An 18,412-nucleotide genomic window follows, 5' to 3' on the forward strand; every position below is an offset into this window, starting at 1 on the left:
GCACTCGCTTCTGCAATTTTGTCAAAACTTTTGCAATAAGACGCATGATTTAGAATCGGAAGACATGTGTTTAGGCTGTTGAAGATCAAACAGGATACAGCAAGGTGGCCAGGTGTAAAGGAGGGAGATCCAGAGCAGAGAGCAGACCCTCGCCCCCCACCCCACCCCTCCAGCTGCAAACTGAGAGCCCAGTCCCAAAAACCCTGACCCCCAGACAGAGACCTTCCCCCAAAGGTACAGGAGCAATGAAATCGACTATATCTGCCTCTACTTCGGGAGCTGATCTGGTTTGTGCAGCTGGCTCAGACTCTGATCCAAACGTGTGCCCTGTAGAGAGGGTACAGAGCTGTGCCCGTAGAAGAATGGCCGCTAATGCCCGGGAAAGGCGACGCATGCAGGGACTCAACACCGCGTTCGACCGCCTCCGCAAAGTGGTACCACAGTGGGGGCAAGACAAAAAACTTTCCAAATACGAGACACTGCAGATGGCCCTGAGCTACATCATGGCCCTGACTCGAATCCTGACTGAGGCCGAGCGCTACAACAATGATCGGCGCTGGATCCACATCCAGTGTGAACACATCCAGGGAAGGGAGAACATCCAGGCTTACCTGGGACAAGCAGCAGAGAAGGAATGTCACCCAGACAGAATCTTCCCTTTCAACCACGAGAGCTTCCAGATCATCAATTAAATCAGCACACCGCCTCAAGAAGCAATTCAACTGGTTATCACATTGAACACATTTGTATCACTCACTGAGCACTCAGACTGGAATCTGTCATACTTCAGATCGAACGTTCCAGGGTAATTTTATCAATTTAACTTAAAGAGGCTAAAAGCAAAATACTGCGGATGCTGGAAATCTGAAACAAAAGCCCAGAAAATTGCTGGAAAAACTCAGCCGGTCTGACAACATCAATGAAAAGACAGAGTTAACGTTTGGAGTCTGTATGTCCGAAGGGTCATACGGACCCGAAACGTTAACACTTTTTTTCTCTCTCCACAGATGCTACTAGACCTGCTGAGTTTTTCCAGCATTTTCTGATTTTGTAACTTAACGAGGTTTTGCAGTAATTTTTTGGAGCGTTGGTATATAAAAGGATGTGGAGATGCTGAACTAGATAAGAGACTCTGTTAAATCGACCATATGTAACATCTATGTACTGTTGTTCCAATCAGATTTTGGTTTCATATGTAGAGAGGTTCTACCGAAAAAAACGCTGTAAAATTATAAAAAGTTCGTTGTTTGCAAGTAGATAACGCACGTTTAGTGTACAAATGTGAAAAATATTCTCTGTTTTTTAAAGTTCCGATTCTTTTATTTAAAAATGATCCGCTTGGGATGAATCTTAAAGTTCCACGCCAGACTTTAACAGAAATGTGTTCGCTACAATCTTGTTGCTTTTTTTGATGTAATTAAATATTTTAACTGGGTGTATGTTTATGTTTATTTTAGTTAGGATATCAATGCACACAATGTGTGCATTCCTGCACCCTGTTTCGCAAAGAACGATCACAAAGTTAGGAATAAAAACAGGAAGTGCTGGAAATATTGAGCAGATCAGGCAGCAGCAGTGAGAGTTCATCTTTCAGGTCTGTGACCTTTCATCAGAACCAAGAAGTTAGGAGATCCTTGAAGCTTTCCTTCCTCCCCTGGGGAGGCAATGGCGTAGTGGTGTTGTCGCTGGAAACCAAGGGGTTCCCTTGCTTGGGGACCTAGGTTCAAATCTTGCTCACAGTAGATGATGGAATTTGAATTCAATAAAAATCCAGAATTAAAAGTCTGAAATCCCTCATAACAATGAAATAATTGTTTTTTTTTAAATCATGTAGGTGACTAAAGGGAAGGAAACCTGCCATCCTTACCTGGTCTGGCTTACATGTGCCTCCAGACCCACAGCAATACGGTTGACTCTTCAATGCCCTCTGAAAAAGGGCCATTAGGGATGGACAATAAATGCTGGCTTAGCCAGCGATGCCCACATCCCATGAATAAAAAAAATCTTTCACCACATTGACATCTAGAGTCTGGACAGTACCTCCCCACACTGACTGGTTACAGATCCAATACTCCACGTCAGAGCATTTTCAAACGGCTAATTGTCTCGCTCCCTCACTTGCAATATTTCTGCAGCTACTGACTGTTCAGATATCCCTCACCCCCACTTTTCACACCCTTGTCTCCAATGAAACCACTACTTTCTCTCAACCAGGTCACTCCCCGGTGCTCAGCACTGCCCCTTCTATCCAAAGGGCATGGACTGGCATGTTTTTAGCAGACAGCTGGATTAGCCATTCACAGCCTGATGTGGCTGGACTCTGTAAACACCATCAGATCCTGCTCCTCTGCAGAAACTGCTCACCACTCCAGCTCATTATGGATATTGAAGCTTCTCCTCACTACTGACCATTTCCTTAAACTCCTCTCCCCTATACCCTTGACTTCCAACAGGTATGAGATGCCCATTTTCATTGTCATTAAGATTGAGACCATTCAATTAACTGTCTCTTTCACTCCCCTCCCCTATACCACAATGTCAATTCACACTTTTCTCCAGTTCCTCCCCCATTCCATCTCTTCACTCTCTGAGTTCATCTTGTCCATGAGATCTACTTCCTGCTTCCTCAACCCTATTCCAAGAAACTGCTGATCACCAACTTCCCACCCTGGCAGCCATGTTAGCTGATATTGTAAATAGCTTGCAATGCTCCTCCCATTGAAACCTCCTCAAAAACCTACCCGCGACACCAGTGTCTTTACAAAGTGCCTACCATTTCCATCCTGCTTTTACTTTCCAAAGTACTTGGACATATTGTTGCCTCCCAAATCCAAACCCATCTTTTCCACAACTGAATGTTATGAATTCCTTCAATCAGTTTACCAGTCCTGACAAAGAACTGAAGTGGACCTTATCAAAGTCACAAATGACACGTTATGTGATTGCGACCATGGGAAATGATCCCTCCTCATCTTTCCCAACCATCTGCATTGTTGCCCAGACCATCCTCCTCCAACATTTCACAGTTGTTAGTTGAGTGGAACTGCCCTCTCCTGGTTCCATTCTTACCTCTCCAGTCATAATTATAGATTCTCCTGTAATGACTTCTTTCCCACTCATGCATGCCTTGAGTCCCCCAAGGATACATTCTATTTCTCATCCACCTGCTTCTCCTCAGCAACATCATCTGAAACCACGTTGTCAGGTTTTACATGTATGCTAATGATGTCCACCATCTCTACCTCACCACCTTCTTGATGCCTCCAATGCCTATGATTTGTCATAATGCTTGTCTAATGTCCTGTTTTGGATGAGGAGAAATTCCCTCCCATCAGGTATTGGAAAGATCAAAGCCATTGGCTTCGATACCTGCCACAATCTCCATTTTCATGCAATGGATTCAGTACCCCACTTGCCACTGCGTGATGCTGAATCAGACCGTTTGCAACTTCAGCATCCTACTTAACCTTGAACTGGGCTTCCAAATCATATCCTCTTCATCAACAAGACCTTCATATTCACCTCCATGATATCACTCATCTGCATCATTGCCTCAGCTGCTGCTGAAATATTCATCTATGTTTGTGTTACCTCCAGATTTTACTTCTCCAATGCCTTCCTGGCCAGCCTTCCATCTTCTACCATTTATAGACTTGAGGCTCTCCAAAGCTCTGCTGCTCATATCCTAACTTGTACCAAGTCTTGTTCATCTGTTACCCCTGTTCTTGATTACCTATGTCCAGTTCAGCAATGTCTCAAATTAAAAACTTTCATCCTTGCTTCCAAATCCCTCCATGGCCTTGTCACTTCTTGTAACCTCCTCTGATTCTACTATCCTCCAAGAACTCTGTGTTCCTCATCTTGTGTATCCCTAGTTTCTGTCACCCAGCCGTTGGTGCCTATACCTTCTACTGTCTGTGCTCTGGAATTCCTTCCCTAAACTGCTCCAACTCTCTTTCCTCCTTTAAGATGCTCCTTAAAACTTACCATTTTGGTCATCTGTCCTAATATCTTTCTTACGTGGCTCTGTGTCACATTGTGTCTGATAACATATCTGTGAAGTTTCTTGGGATGTTTTACTATGTTGAAGATGATATATAAATGCAAATTTGTTATATGTTATGGCATGTGCATCCTATTAACATTAATGAGTGAAAAATGGGGGGATTTAACCATCACAATTCTGTTTCCATCATGGGTGCAATTTTGTTATTAATGGTGATGATGTTAGGGAGGATTCAGCCACTTCTCTGTAGGGAGTTGAGTTAAAATGTGGGCTATTTAACTATGGTAGAACAAATCCCTATGGCCCAATGATATGTTGACAGAGAATATCAGCTGGTGGTTAATTTCTTCATTTATAGGACCAAATTTGCTTAACTAGTGTTTTTTCTGAAGTAATGAGTTGGCCCAGTTCCTTGTAATTTTAGGCATTACTAACAATGTCAACACTTGCTGCACATTTGTTGGGTTTGTAAATAGAAATAACTAGCACAAAATAAATTAATGATGACACTTTTTTCCAACACAGTATAGCTTTCTTGTCCCTAAGGGCATAACTAACTAAATGTTCCGCAACATCTTCTCTAATTTTTACAGAGATTGATTACTTATAAATAGAGCAATATTAGTTGCAGATTATATTGCTAGAGTAACTCTATTGTGAGATAGAAAACAGAATTCTCCTTGACCATCAGCACAAGTATTTTAAAAAAAAACAATTTTTGTCCAAATTAATGACAGTATGCCTACATCAAATAATGGGTTTCAAATGAATATAATGAGCAAAGTGTGCTTTTAAAACTGGTAAGTCATTTAGTAATATTTGTGCCACACAAGCTCCAGGCAATGACCCTCTCCAACAAGAGAGAATCTAACCATCAATGAATCTCTCACTATCAACATCCTGGGGGGAGGGGTTATGTTGACCAGAAGCTTAACTGGACCAGCCATAATAATACTGTGGCTACAAGAGCAGTTCAGATGGTGGGAATTCTACAGCGAGTAACTCACCTCCTGGCTCCCAGTTATAGTATGGTGGAATATTCTCCCCTGGATGAGTGCAGCTCCAATGAAACTCAAGAAGCTTGACACTATCCAGAACAAAGCTGCCCACTTGGACGGCACCCCATCTACCACTTTAAACCTTTACTCCTTTCGCCAGTGGGACACCATGGCAGCAGTGTGTACCACATGCAAGATGCACTGCAGCAACTCACCTCGTTAGTGCTTTCCAAACCTTCGACCTCTACCACCTAGAAGGACAAGGGCAGTAGATAGATGGGAACACCAGCACCTGGAAGTTCCCCTCCAAGCCACTCACCATTCTGACTTGGAAATATATCATCGTTCCTTCACTGTCGCTGGGTCAAAATGCTGAGCTCCCTCCCTAACAGCACTGTGGGTGTACCTACACCACCTGGTGTGCAGCGGTTCAAGAAGATAGCTCACCACCACCTTCTCTAGGGCAATGAGGGATGGGAAATCGTTGGCCCAGCCAGCGATGCCCACATCCCACCATTGTATTAAAAAAAGACAATATTATAAATATTATAATTACTATTCCAGACTCTGTTAACTTATCATATTTTCAGTCACAATTATTATTTTCATACATCCATTAGGTTCTGTATACAATGACTCTGTTGTGCTTCTATTGAAAGGTTATTTGGCACGAGGTTCTGGTGAATCCAATCCCTTCTCTTCACTCATTTGCTTATATGCTTCTTGTGCAGAGTTTACTCCCTAACTGACCCAGTGTGTGAGATTCTTCGATTCTCTGTACACTAACAGTGCGTTGTTACACATTGGGACCAGCAGTTTTGAGCCACCGTCACATATGTGAATATTACACAGCTATTAGATTAATTGTCTGTGCTTTCTCAATTAATAAATACAAAAATGAAACCAATTTTGTTACTTTTTTCATGAGGAATATGATGATACATAGATGAATCTGGATTTCACTGCATGCAGTTAGTTCATTTGTTCAAAGTCAATTGTGGGATTTCTCCAGATATCCATTCAGGATCAGAGTTGTTTGGACTCAGGGAGAGGGCAGTATAGACAGGTCATGGGTATCTCTGCTGTGACTTTAGTCTGCTGGTTGGAGAGCTCATTGCTTGTCCAGTTCAGTTAATTTTCACTTCTGTGTTTTGTGATCATACTTCTAGATATAATGGAGCAACTGGTCACAAAGAAACTCCAACTAAAGTGCAGTCCATCAGCGATTTTATATAAAAATGTTATTTTACTCCATCTCAACAAATTGCGTAATCAAGCTAATATTCGGACCAAGCCCCTGTTGCTTTAAGATCAGTAAGATGAGCAATGTAATAGAAAGATTGGAAGTTCCTGAGGAAAAATCTTGCCCCAAATCCCACTGGGAGCTGTCAGCGGCTGCTTGTGGATTTACTCCTGTGCTGATTTAGGATTGCTCCTAGGCCCGGCTCCCTCACCCCCAACTCAGCAGCCTAAGGCAACTACCCTCCAGTCACCCTATCCCACCCCCGGCACCCCCTGTTTCCCCCTGGCTCTGCTTAGCCCCACCCCTGGCACCCCCTGTCTCCCCCTGGCTTTGTTTACCCCCACCCCCCGGCACCCCCTGTCTCCCCCTGGCTCTGTTTACCCCCACCCTTGGCAGCCCCTGTCTCCCCCTGGCTCTGTTTAGCCCCACCCCCGGCACCGCCTGTCTCCCCCGGCTCTGCTTACACCCACCCTGTCACCCCCTGTCTCCCCCGGCTCTGTTTACCCCCATCCCCGTCACCCCTGTCTCCCCATGGCTCTGTTTACCCCCACCTCCACCTCCGGCATCACCTGTCTCATCCTGGCTTTGTTTCCCCCCACCCCTGGCACCCCCTCGTCTCCCCCTGGCTCTGCTTAGCCCCACCCTCGGCATCCCCTGTCTCCCCCTGGCTCGGTTTACCCCAACCCCCAGCACCCACTGTCTCCCCCTGGCTCTGCTTAGCCCCACCCCCGGCACTCCCTGTCTCCCCCTGGCTCTGCTTAGCCCCACCCCCGGCACCCCCTGTCTCGTCCTGGCTCTGCTTACCCCCATCCCGACCCTCGGCACCCCCTGTCTCCACCTGGCTCTGTTTACTCCCACCCCCGGCACCCCCTGTCTTGTCCTGGCTCTGTTTACCCCCACCCTGACCCCCGGCACCCCCTGTCTCCTCCTGGCTCTGTTTACCCCTACCCCCGGCAACCCCTGTCTCCCTCTGGCTTTGTTTACCCCCACCCCCGGCACCCCCTGTCTCCCCCTGGCTCTGTTTACCCCCACCCTTGGCAGCCCGTCTCCCCCTGGCTCTGCTTAGCCCCACCCCCGGCACGCCCTGTCTTCCCCTGGCTCTGCTTACCCCCATCCTGGAATCCCTTTTCTACCCTCAGCTCTGATTATCCAGTCCCTGGCACCCACTGTATCCCCCCTGCTCTGATTACCCAGTCCCTGGCACACCCCCGGCTTAACCCCAATCCCGGTACCCCTCAGCTCTGCTTACCTCCACCCCAGCACCCTGAATCTGCTCATATCCCCTCCACTCCTCTCCCCTCTGGACCCCTTGCTCTTCTGTGGTGATAATGTCAGAGATCTCAGGGTGACTGGTGGTGATGGGGGTTGGGGGAGCTAGGAGTGATAGTCAACAGAGAGCCAGAGGTGACGGGGGAGCTGGGGGTGAAGGTAAGTGAGGGTTGGGGGGGTGGTTAGGGGTGAAGGGGGGGCTGGATGTGAAGAAGGAAGATGGGGGTGACGGTGGGGATGGGGTGGATGGTGGAAGCCAAGGTGTTGGGTGTGGAACTACAATTAAAATTAGGTTAAATAAATCATTTAAAGTGACTAAAAACACATAGCTGTCACTGAGCAGAAGGCAGCGCTCTCGAGGCGTGTCTTCACCTCAGAGGGGATGTTACTTTGCTGGAGCCCACACTAACCCTCCTTACTAACCTCATCAATGGATCCGCTGTGTAGCTGGGAGGGAAAAGTCCCACTTCTGCCTACAATTAAGGTGGGAACAAAGTTTTAAACAGAGGCAGTGCCTCACCACTGACAACAAGATCCGGGTCCATTGGCCCAAGTGTATTTAAAATCAAAATTGCTGTTCAGGATTACGGAACTGTCTTTTTAGAAATCATTGAATTGTGTATCAGAAAGAGGTAAAGAGGGGACAGTATTGGTACCACACTTCAAATCTAATCTTTACACTTTTTAATTGTGAGATTTGTGTCCACGCGTGAACACGATATATGAAAGGGAAAAGCTTGTTGGATTAATCTGATTGACTATTGGTTCTCTTAACAGGGCGTGCACAATTTGTTCTCAATACCTCCCTGCCTTGTGAGGGACATAATTAATCAATAATCCCAGTAGATTCAATCTCTGTGATATTCTCCACCTCGTCTCTCAAAGATAATCACAAAAGTTACAATAAAAACTTTCTATGCTGGAAATATTCAGCGGGTCTGGCAGCATCGTTGCGAGAGAAACAGAGTCAATGTTTCAAGTCAAGACGTTCCATCAGGTCATCAACCTGAAACAGGAACTCTGTTTCTCTTCCCACAGTTGCTGCCAAACCTGCTGAGTATTTCCAGCTTTATCTGTTTTTGTTTGAGATTTCCACAGTATTCTGCTTTTCGGAAGATAAATTTGTTAATGAGTGTGCTTCCAGCCCAGGGAGGAAGGAGGTAGTTCTGGGGCATGAAATGGGGTAAGTAGAACATGCTTCAGGAGAAGAGCATTTCGGAAACAGTAATCACAATATCATTAGGTTTGGAGGAATTATAGAAAAGGACGGGGAAAAGAGAAAATACTCAACAACGGGAGGATAAATGTTAGTGAGCTGGAAGCAAGAGTTAATCAGTGAAGCACTGAATGACCAATAAAAGCTATTCAAATAGCAGATGGTCGTAAACAGAGGGGACACATTCCAATGAGGGGAAAGGGGAGGGCATCCAAAGTGACCAGCTTCCTGGATGACGAAAAATGTAGAAAATAAAATGAAAAATGATGGAAGCTTATGACAAATGTCAAGCTCAGAAAGAATTGAACAAATATTTTATATCTGTCCTCATGGAGAGACACAAAATAAGTGATCAACAATAGTAGAAAATCAAGAGATAAAAGGAAGAAGGAACTCAAAACAATCACTACAACTAGAGAAAAAGGACTGAGAAAACTAATGAGACTAAAGGCTAGAACACTTTACTGACAACACCTCACTGACAACCCCCTACTGACAGACCCTTACTGACAGACCCTTCCTGACAACCTCCTACTGACAGCCCCTTAATGACAGCCCCTTAATGACAGCCCCTTACTGACAACCCCTTACTGACAACCCCTTACTGACAACCCCCTACGGGAGCCGCTTACTGACAGACCCATACTGACAACCCCTTAGTGAAGCCAATTACTGTGAGCTCCCTCCTTACAGGCCCTTAATGACAAACCCTTACTGACAGCCCCGTACTAACATGCACTTACTGACAGCCTCTTACTGAGACCACCCTACTGACAGCCCCATACTGAGACCCTGACTGACAACACCTTACTGACAAACCCTTACTGACAGCACCTTACTGACAGCCCCCTGCTGACAGCCCCGTACTGACAGCCCCTTACTGACAACTCCTTAGTGACAACCCCTTACTGACAGCGCCTTACTGACAGCCCCTTACTGACAGCCCCTTACTGACAGCAGCTTACTAACAACCCCTTACTGACATCCCCTTACTGACAACACCTTACTGACAGCCCCTAACTGACAGCCCCTTACTGACAACAGCTTACTAACAACCCCTTACTGACATCCCCTTACTGACAACACCTTAATGATAACCCCTTAATGACAGCCCTGTACTGACAACCCCTTGCTGACAACCCCTTACTGACAACCCCGTACTGACAGCCCCTTATTGACAGCAGCTTACTAAGAACCCCTTACTGACATCCCCTTACTGAAAGCCCCTTACTAACAACCCCTTAGTGACAACCCCTTGCTGACAACCCCTTACTGACAACCCCTTACTGACAACCCCTTACTGACAGCCCCTTACTGACTGCCCGTTACTGACAGGCACTTACTGACAGTCCCTACTGACAGCCCCTTACTGAGAGACCCTGACTGACAACCCCTTACTGAGAGCACCTGACTGACAACCCCTTACTGGCAACCCCCTACTGACAGTCCCTTACTGACAGGCACTTAATGACAGCCCCTACTGACAGCCCCTTACTGAGAGACCCTGACTGACAACACCTTACTGACAACCCCTTACTGACAACGCCTTACTGACAGCCCCTTACTGGCAGCCCCGTACTGACAGCCCCTTACTGATAACCACTTACTAACAACCCCTTACTGACATCCCCTTACTGACAACACCTTAATGATAACCCCTTACTGACAGCCCCTTACGATAGCCCCTTAGTGAAAGCCCCTGACTGACAACCCCTTATTGACAAAACCTTACTGACAGCCCCTTACGGACAGCCCCTTACTGACAGCCCCTTATTGACACCCCCTTACTGACAGCACCATACTGACAGCCCCTTACTGACAACCTCTTGCTGACAGCCCCATACTGACAGCCCCTTATTGACACCCCCTTACTGACAGCACCATACTGACAGCACCTTACTGATTACCCCTTACTGACAGCCCCTGAGTGAAAACCCCTTATTGACAACCCCTTACGGACAACCCCTTACTGATAACCCCTTACTGACAATACCTTAATGATAACCCCTTACTGACAGCTCCTTACTGACAGCCCCTTAGTGAGAGCCCCTGACTGACAGTCCCTTACTGACAGCCCCTTAATGAGAGCCCCTGACTGACAGTCCCTTACTGACAGCCCCTTAGTGAGAGCCCCTAACTGACAACCCCTTATTGACAAACCCTTACTGACATCCCCTTACTGACAACACCTTAATGATAACCCCTTACTGACAGCCCCTACTGACAGTCCCTTAGTGAGAGCCCCTGACTGACAACCCCTTATTGACAAACCCTTACTGACATCCCCTTACTGACAACACTTTAATGATAACCCCTTACTGACAGCCCCTTACTGACAGCCCCTTACTGACAGCCCCTACTGACAGCACCTTACTGAGAGACCCTGACTGACAACCCCTTACTGACATCCCCTTAATGACAGCCCCTTAATCACAGCCCCTTACTGACAACACTTTACTGACAGCCCCTTACTGACAGCCCCTTAATGAGAGCCCCTGACTGACAACCCCTTACTGACAGCCCCGTACTGACAGCCCCTTACGGACAACACCTTAATGATAACCTCTTACAGTTAGCCCCTTACTGACAACCCCTTACTGACATCCCCTTAATCACAGCCCCTTACTGACAGCCAATTATTGTCAGCCCCTTACTGACAACCCCTTTCTGACACTCCCTTACTGACAGCCCCTTACTGACAGCCCCTTACTGACAGCGCCTTACTGACAACCCCTTACTTACACACCCTTACTTACAACCCATTACTGACAGCCCCTTACTGACAGCCCCATATTGAGAGCCACTTAGTGACAGCCCCTTACTGACAATCCCATGTTTACAGGCCTTTACTGACAGCCCCATATTGACAGCCCTTATGGACACCCCCTTACAGACAGCCACTTAATCACAACCCCTTACTGACAATCACTTACTGACAGCAACTTACTGACAACCCCAAACTGATAACCCCTTACTGAAAGCTCCCTACTGTCAGCCCCTAACTGAGAGCCCCTAACCGAAAAGCCCTTACTGACAACCCCCTAGTGACAGCCCCTTACTGACAAGCCCTTACAGACAGCCCCTTGCTGACAGCCAATTACCTACGGCCCCTTACTGACAGCCCTTTAATGACAACCCCTTAGTGACAAAAGCTTACTGACATCCCCTTAATGACAACCACTTACTGACAGCCCCTTACTGACAGCCCCTTAATGACAACCCTTTACTGACAGCCCCATACTGAGAGAAACTTAGTGACAGCCCCTTACTGACAACCCCTTACTGACAACCCCTTACTGACAGCCCCATACTGAGAGAAACTTAGTGACAGCCCCTTACTGACAACCCCTTACTAACAGCCCCCTACTGACAGCCCCTGGCTTACAGCCCCCTACTTACAGCCCCCTTACAGACAGACCCTTTCTGACAGCCCTTTACTGACAGCCCCTTACTGACAGAGCCTTGCTGACAACCCCCTACTGGCAGCCCCTTACTGAAAACCCTCTACAGGCAACCCCCTACTACAGGCCTGTACTGACAACCCCTTACTGACAGACTCTTCCTGACAAACCCTTACTGACAACCCATTACTGACATCCCCTTACTGACAGACCCGTACTGACAGCCCCTTACTGAAAGCCCCTTACTGACAACACCTTAATGATAACCCCTTACTGACAGCCCCTTAATGACAACCCCTTAGTGAGAGCCCCTGACTGACAACCCCTTATTGACAAACCCTTACTGACAGCCCCTTACTGACAGCCGCTACTGACAGCCCCTTACTGAGAGACCCTGACTGACAACCCCTTACTGACATCCCCTTAATGACAGCCCCTTAATCACAGCCCCTTACTGACAGCCCGCTACTGACAATCCCTTACTGACAGTTCCTTACTGATAACCTCCTGCTAGTAGCCCCCTTTTGACAGCCCCTTACGGACAGCCCCTTATTCACACCCCCTTACTGACAGCCCCTTAATTACAGCCCCTTACTGACAATCCCTTACTGACAGCCTTTACTGACAATCCCTTACTGACAGCCCCTTACTGACAGCTCCTTACTGACAGCACCTAACTGATAACACTTTACTGAAAGCCCCTTACTGACAGCACCTTACTGACAACCCCTTACAGACACCCCCTTACTGACATTCCCTTACATACAACCCATGACTGACAGGCCCTTACTGACAACCCCATATTGAGAGCCACTTAGTGACAGCCCCTTACTGATAACCCCATACTTACAGCACCATACTGACCGCCGTTTACGGAGAACGCTTTATCGACAGCCCGTTACTGACAGCCCCATGGTTAACGTCCCCATACTGACAGACCCTTACTGACAGCCCCTTACTGAAAGCCCCCTACTGACAACCTCTTGCTGACAGCCCCATACTGACAGCCCCTTATTGACAGCCCCTTGCTGACAGCACATTACTGACAGCCCCTTATTGACACCCCCTTAATGACAGCCGCTTAATTACAGCCCCTTACTCACAGCCCCTAACTGATAGATCACTACAGTCAGCCCCTGACTGACAGCACCTTGCTGACAGCCCCTTACTGACAGCCCCTTACTGACAGCACCTTGCTGACAGCCCCTTACTGACAGCCCCTTACTGACAGCCCCTTACTGACAGCCCCTTACTGACAGCCCACTACTGACAGACCCTTACTGACAGTTCCTTACTGATAACCCCCTGCTAGTAGCCCCCTTCCGACAGCCCCTTACGGACAGCCCCTTATTCACACCCCCTTACTGACAGCCCCTTAATTACAGCCCCTTACTGACAATCCCTTACTGACAGCCCTTACTGACAGCTCCTTACTGACAGCATCTAACTGATAACCCCTTTCTGAATGCCCCTTACTGACAGCACCTTACTGACAACCCCTTACAGGCACCCCCTTACTGACACCCCCTTACTGACATTCCCTTACGTACACCCCATGACTGACAGGCCCTTACTGACAACCCCATATTGAGAGCCACTTAGTGACAGCCCCTTACTGACAACCCCATTCTTACAGCCCCATACTGACCGCCAGTTACAGACAACACTTTACAGACAGCCCATTACTGACAGCCCCCTGGTTAACGTCCCCATACTGACAGACCCTTACTAACAGCCCCTTACTGACAGCCCTTTGCTGACAGTCCTTTACTGACAGCCCCTAACTGATAGATCACTACAGGCAGCATCTGACTGACAACCCCCTACTAACAGCCCCTTACTGACAGTCCCTTACTGACAGCCCCGTCCTGAGAGCCCGCTTCTGAAAGCCCTTTACTGACAATCACTTATTGACATCCCGCTACTGACAGACCCTTTCTGACAGATCCTTACTGAAAACCCCTTACTGACAGCCCTTACGGACAGCCCCTCACTGACAGCACCTTTCTGACACACCCTTACTGACAGCAACCGACTTACAACCCCTTACTGACAGCCCCTTACTGAAAGCCCCCTACTGACAACCTCTTGCTGACAGTCCCTTACCGACAGCCCCTTAATAACAACCCCTTACTGACAGCCCCTTATTGACAGCAGCTTACTAACAACCCCTTACTGACATACCCTTACTGACAACACCTTAATGATAACCTCTTACTGACAGCCCCTACTGACAGCCGCTACTGACAGCCCCTTACTGTGCGACCCTGACTGACAACCCCTTACTGACATCCCCTTAATGACAGCCCCTTAATCATAGCCCCTTACTGACAGCCCGCTACTGACAGACCCTTACTGACAGTTCCTTACTGATAACCTCCTGCTAGTAGCCCCCTTCTGACAGCCCCTTACGGACAGCCCCTTATTCACACCCCCTTACTGACAGCCCCTTAATTACAGCCCCTTACTGACAATCCCTTACTGACAGCCCTTACTGACAGCTCCTTACTGACAGCACCTAACTGATAACCCCTTACTGAAAGCCCCTTACTGACAGCACCTTACTGACAACCCCTTACTGACATTCCCTTACTTACACCCCATGACTGACAGGCCCTTACTGACAACCCCATATTGAGAGCCACTTAGTGACAGCCGCTTACTCACAACCCCATACTTACAGCCCAATACTGACCACCGTTTACGAAGAACGCTTTATCGACAGCCCGTTACTGACAGCCCCCTGGTTAACGTCCCCATACTGACAGACCCTTACTGACAGCCCCTTACTGAAAGCCCCCTACTGACAACCTCTTGCTGACAGCCCCATACTGACAGCCCCTTAATGACAAACCCTTAATGTCAGCCCCTTAATGACAGCCCCTTACTGACAGCACCTTACTGACAGCCCCTTATTGACATCCCCTTACTCACAGCCCCTTAATTACAGCCCCTTACTGACAGCCCCTAACTGATAGATCACTACAGTCAGCCCCTGACTGACAGCCCCATATTGACAGTCCCTTACTGACAGTCCCTTACTGACAGTGCCTTAATAACAGCCCGCTTCTGACAGCCGCTTACTGACAACCCCTTACTGACAGCTCGCTACTGACAGACCCTTACTGACAGTTCCTTACTGATAACCCCTTAATCACAGCCCCTTACTGACAGCCCCTTACTGACAAAACGCTGCTAATAGCCCCCTTCTGACAGCCCCTTACTGACAGCCCATTATTGAGACCCCCCTACTGACAGCTCTTTACTGACAGCTCCTTACTGACAGCCCCTTACTGATAGATCACTACAGGCAGCCCCTGACTGACAGCCCCCTATTGACCGCCCCTTACTGACAGTCCCTTACTGACAGCCCCTTACTGACAGCCCGCTTCTGACAGCACCTTACTGACAACACCTTACTGACAGCCCGCTACTGACAGACGCTTACTGACAGTTCCTTACTGATAACCCCCTGCTCGTAGCCCCCTTCTGACAGCCCCTTACGGACAGCCCCTTATTCACACCCCCTTACTGACAGCCCCTTAATTACAGCCCCTTACTGACAATCCCTTACTAACAGCCCTTACTGACAGCTCCTTACTGACAGCACCTAACTGATAACCCCTTTCTGAACGCCCCTTACTGACAGCACCTTACTGACAACCCCTTACAGACACCCCCTTACTGACACCCCCTTACTGACATTCCCTTACGTACACCCCATGACTGACAGGCCCTTACTGACAACCCCATTCTTACAGCCCCATACGGACCGCCAGTTACAGACAACACTTTACCGACAGCCCGTTACTGACAGCCCCCTGGTTAACGTCCCCATACTGATAGCCCCTTACTGACAGCCCTTTGCTGACAGTTCTTTACTGACAGCCCCTAACTGATAGATAACTACAGGCAGCATCTGACTGACAGCCCCCAACTAACAGCCCCTTACTGACAGTCCCTTACTGACAGCCCCGTCCTGAGAGCCCGCTTCTGAAAGCCCTTTACTGACAAACACTTATTGACATCCCACTACTGACAGACCCTTTCTGACAGATCCTTACTTACAACCCCTTACTGACAGCCCCTTACTGAAAGCCCCCCACTGACAACCTCTTGCTGACAGCCCCTTACTGACAGGCCCTTAATGACAGCCCCTTACTGAAAGCCCCCCACTGACAACCTCCTGCTGACAGCCCCTTACTGACAGCCCCTTAATGACAACCCCTTACTGAAAGCCCCCCACTGACAACCTCTTGCTGACAGCCCCTTAATGACAACCCCTTACTGACAGCCCCTTATTGATAGCCCCTTACTGACAGCAGCTTACTAACAACCCCTTACTGACATCCCCTTACTGACAACACCTTAATGATAACCCCTTACTGACAGCCCCTACTGACAGCCCCTTAGTGAGAGCCCCTGACTGACAACCCCTTATTGACAAACCCTTACTGACAGCCCCTTACTGACAGCCGCTACTGACAGCCCCTTACTGAGAGACCCTGACTGACAACCCCTTACTGACATCCCCTTAATGACAGCCCCTTAATCACAGCCCCTTACTGACAGCCCGCTACTGACAATCCCTTACTGACAGTTCCTTACTGATAACCCCCTGCTAGTAGCTCCCTTCTGACAGCCCCTTACAGACAGCCCCTTATTCACACCCCCTTACTGACAGCCCCTTAATTACAGCCCCTTACTGACAATCCCTTACTGACAGCCCTTACTGACAGCTCCTTACTGACAGCACGTTACAGACAACCCCTTACTGACATTCCCTTACTTACACCCCATGACTGACAGGCCCTTACTGACAACCCCATATTGAGAGCCACTTAGTGACAGCCCCTTACTCACAACCCCATACTTATAGCACCATACTGACCACCATTTACAGAGAACACTTTATCGACAGCCCGTTACTGACAGCCCCCTGGTTAACGTCCCCATACTGACAGACACTTACTGACAGCCCCCTACTGAAAGCCCCCTACTGACAACCTCTTGCTGACAGCCCCATACTGACAGCCCCTTAATGACATCCCCTTACTGACAGCCCCTTAATGACAGCCCCTTACTGACAGCACCTTACTGACAGCCCCTTATTGACACCCACTTACTGACAGCCCCTTAATTACAGCCCCTTACTGACAGCCCCTAACTGATAGATCAGTACAGTCAGCCCCTGACTGACAGCCCCTTATTGACAGTCCCTTATTGATAGTCCCTTAATGACAGCCCCTTAATGACAGCACCTTACTGACAGCCCCTTATTGACACCCCCTTACTCACAGCCCCTTAATTACAGCCCCTTACTGACAGCCCCTAACTGATAGATCACTACAGGCAGCCCCTGACTGACAGCCCCCTATTGACAACCCCTTACTGACAGTCCCTTACTGACAGTCCCTTACTGACAGCCCGCTTCTGACAGCACCTTACTGACAACCCCTTACTGACAGCCCGCTACTGACAGACCCTTACTGACAGTTCCTTACTGATAAACCCTTAATCACAGCCCCTTACTGACAGCCCCTTACTGACAAACCCCTGCTAATAGCCCCCTTCTGACAGCCCCTTACTGACAGCCCATTATTGAGACCCCCCTACTGACAGACCCTTACTGACAGTTCCTTACTGATAACCCCCTGCTAGTAGCCCCCTTCAGACAGCCCCTTACGGACAGCCCCTTATTCACACCCCCTTACTGACAGCCCTTACTGACAGGTCCTTACTGACAGCACCTAACTGATAACCCCTTACTGAACGCCCCTTACTGACAGCACCTTACTGACATCCCCTTACAGACACCCCCTTACTGACATTCCCTTACGTACACCCCATGACTGACAGGCCCTTACTGACAACCCCATATTGAGAGCCACTTAGTGACAGCCCCTTACTGACAACCCCATACTTACAGGCCCATACTGACCGTCGTTTACAGAGAACACTTTACCGACAGCCCGTTACTGACAGCCCCCTGGTTAACGTCCCCATACTGACAGACCCTTACTGACAGCCCCTTACTGACAGCCCTTTGCTGACAGTCCTTTACTGACAGCCCCTAACTGATAGATCACTACAGGCAGCATCTGACTGACAGCCCCCTATTAACAGCCCCTTACTGACCACCCCTTATTGACAGCCCCCTGCTATCAGCCCCCTGCTTCCAGCCCCTTTCTGACAACCCCTTACTGACAGCCCCTTAATGACAGCCCCTTACTGACAGCCCTTTACTGACAGCCCCTTACTGACAGTTCCTTATTGACA

At 48.4% G+C, this 18,412-nt stretch overlaps 1 protein-coding gene across 1 annotated transcript; it reads left to right on the forward strand.

Annotated features, from left to right (window-relative positions):
* The first annotated feature begins 245 nt into the window (after window positions 1–245).
* On the forward strand, window positions 246–692 carry atoh7 (atonal bHLH transcription factor 7). Its single transcript, XM_041209264.1, has one exon. It carries the CDS (start codon window positions 246–248, stop codon window positions 690–692), a length of 447 nt encoding a protein of 148 aa, XP_041065198.1.
* The last annotated feature ends 17,720 nt before the right edge of the window (window positions 693–18,412 follow it).

This window comes from Carcharodon carcharias, chromosome 17, assembly GCF_017639515.1.
Source record: "Carcharodon carcharias isolate sCarCar2 chromosome 17, sCarCar2.pri, whole genome shotgun sequence".
In the NCBI taxonomy this organism is placed as follows: domain Eukaryota; kingdom Metazoa; phylum Chordata; class Chondrichthyes; order Lamniformes; family Lamnidae; genus Carcharodon; species Carcharodon carcharias.

Excerpts from the sequence above, each read along its gene's own strand:
- atoh7 (XM_041209264.1), top strand. The coding sequence starts at position 246 with ATGAAATCGACTATATCTGCCTCTACTTCGGGAGCTGATCTGGTTTGT.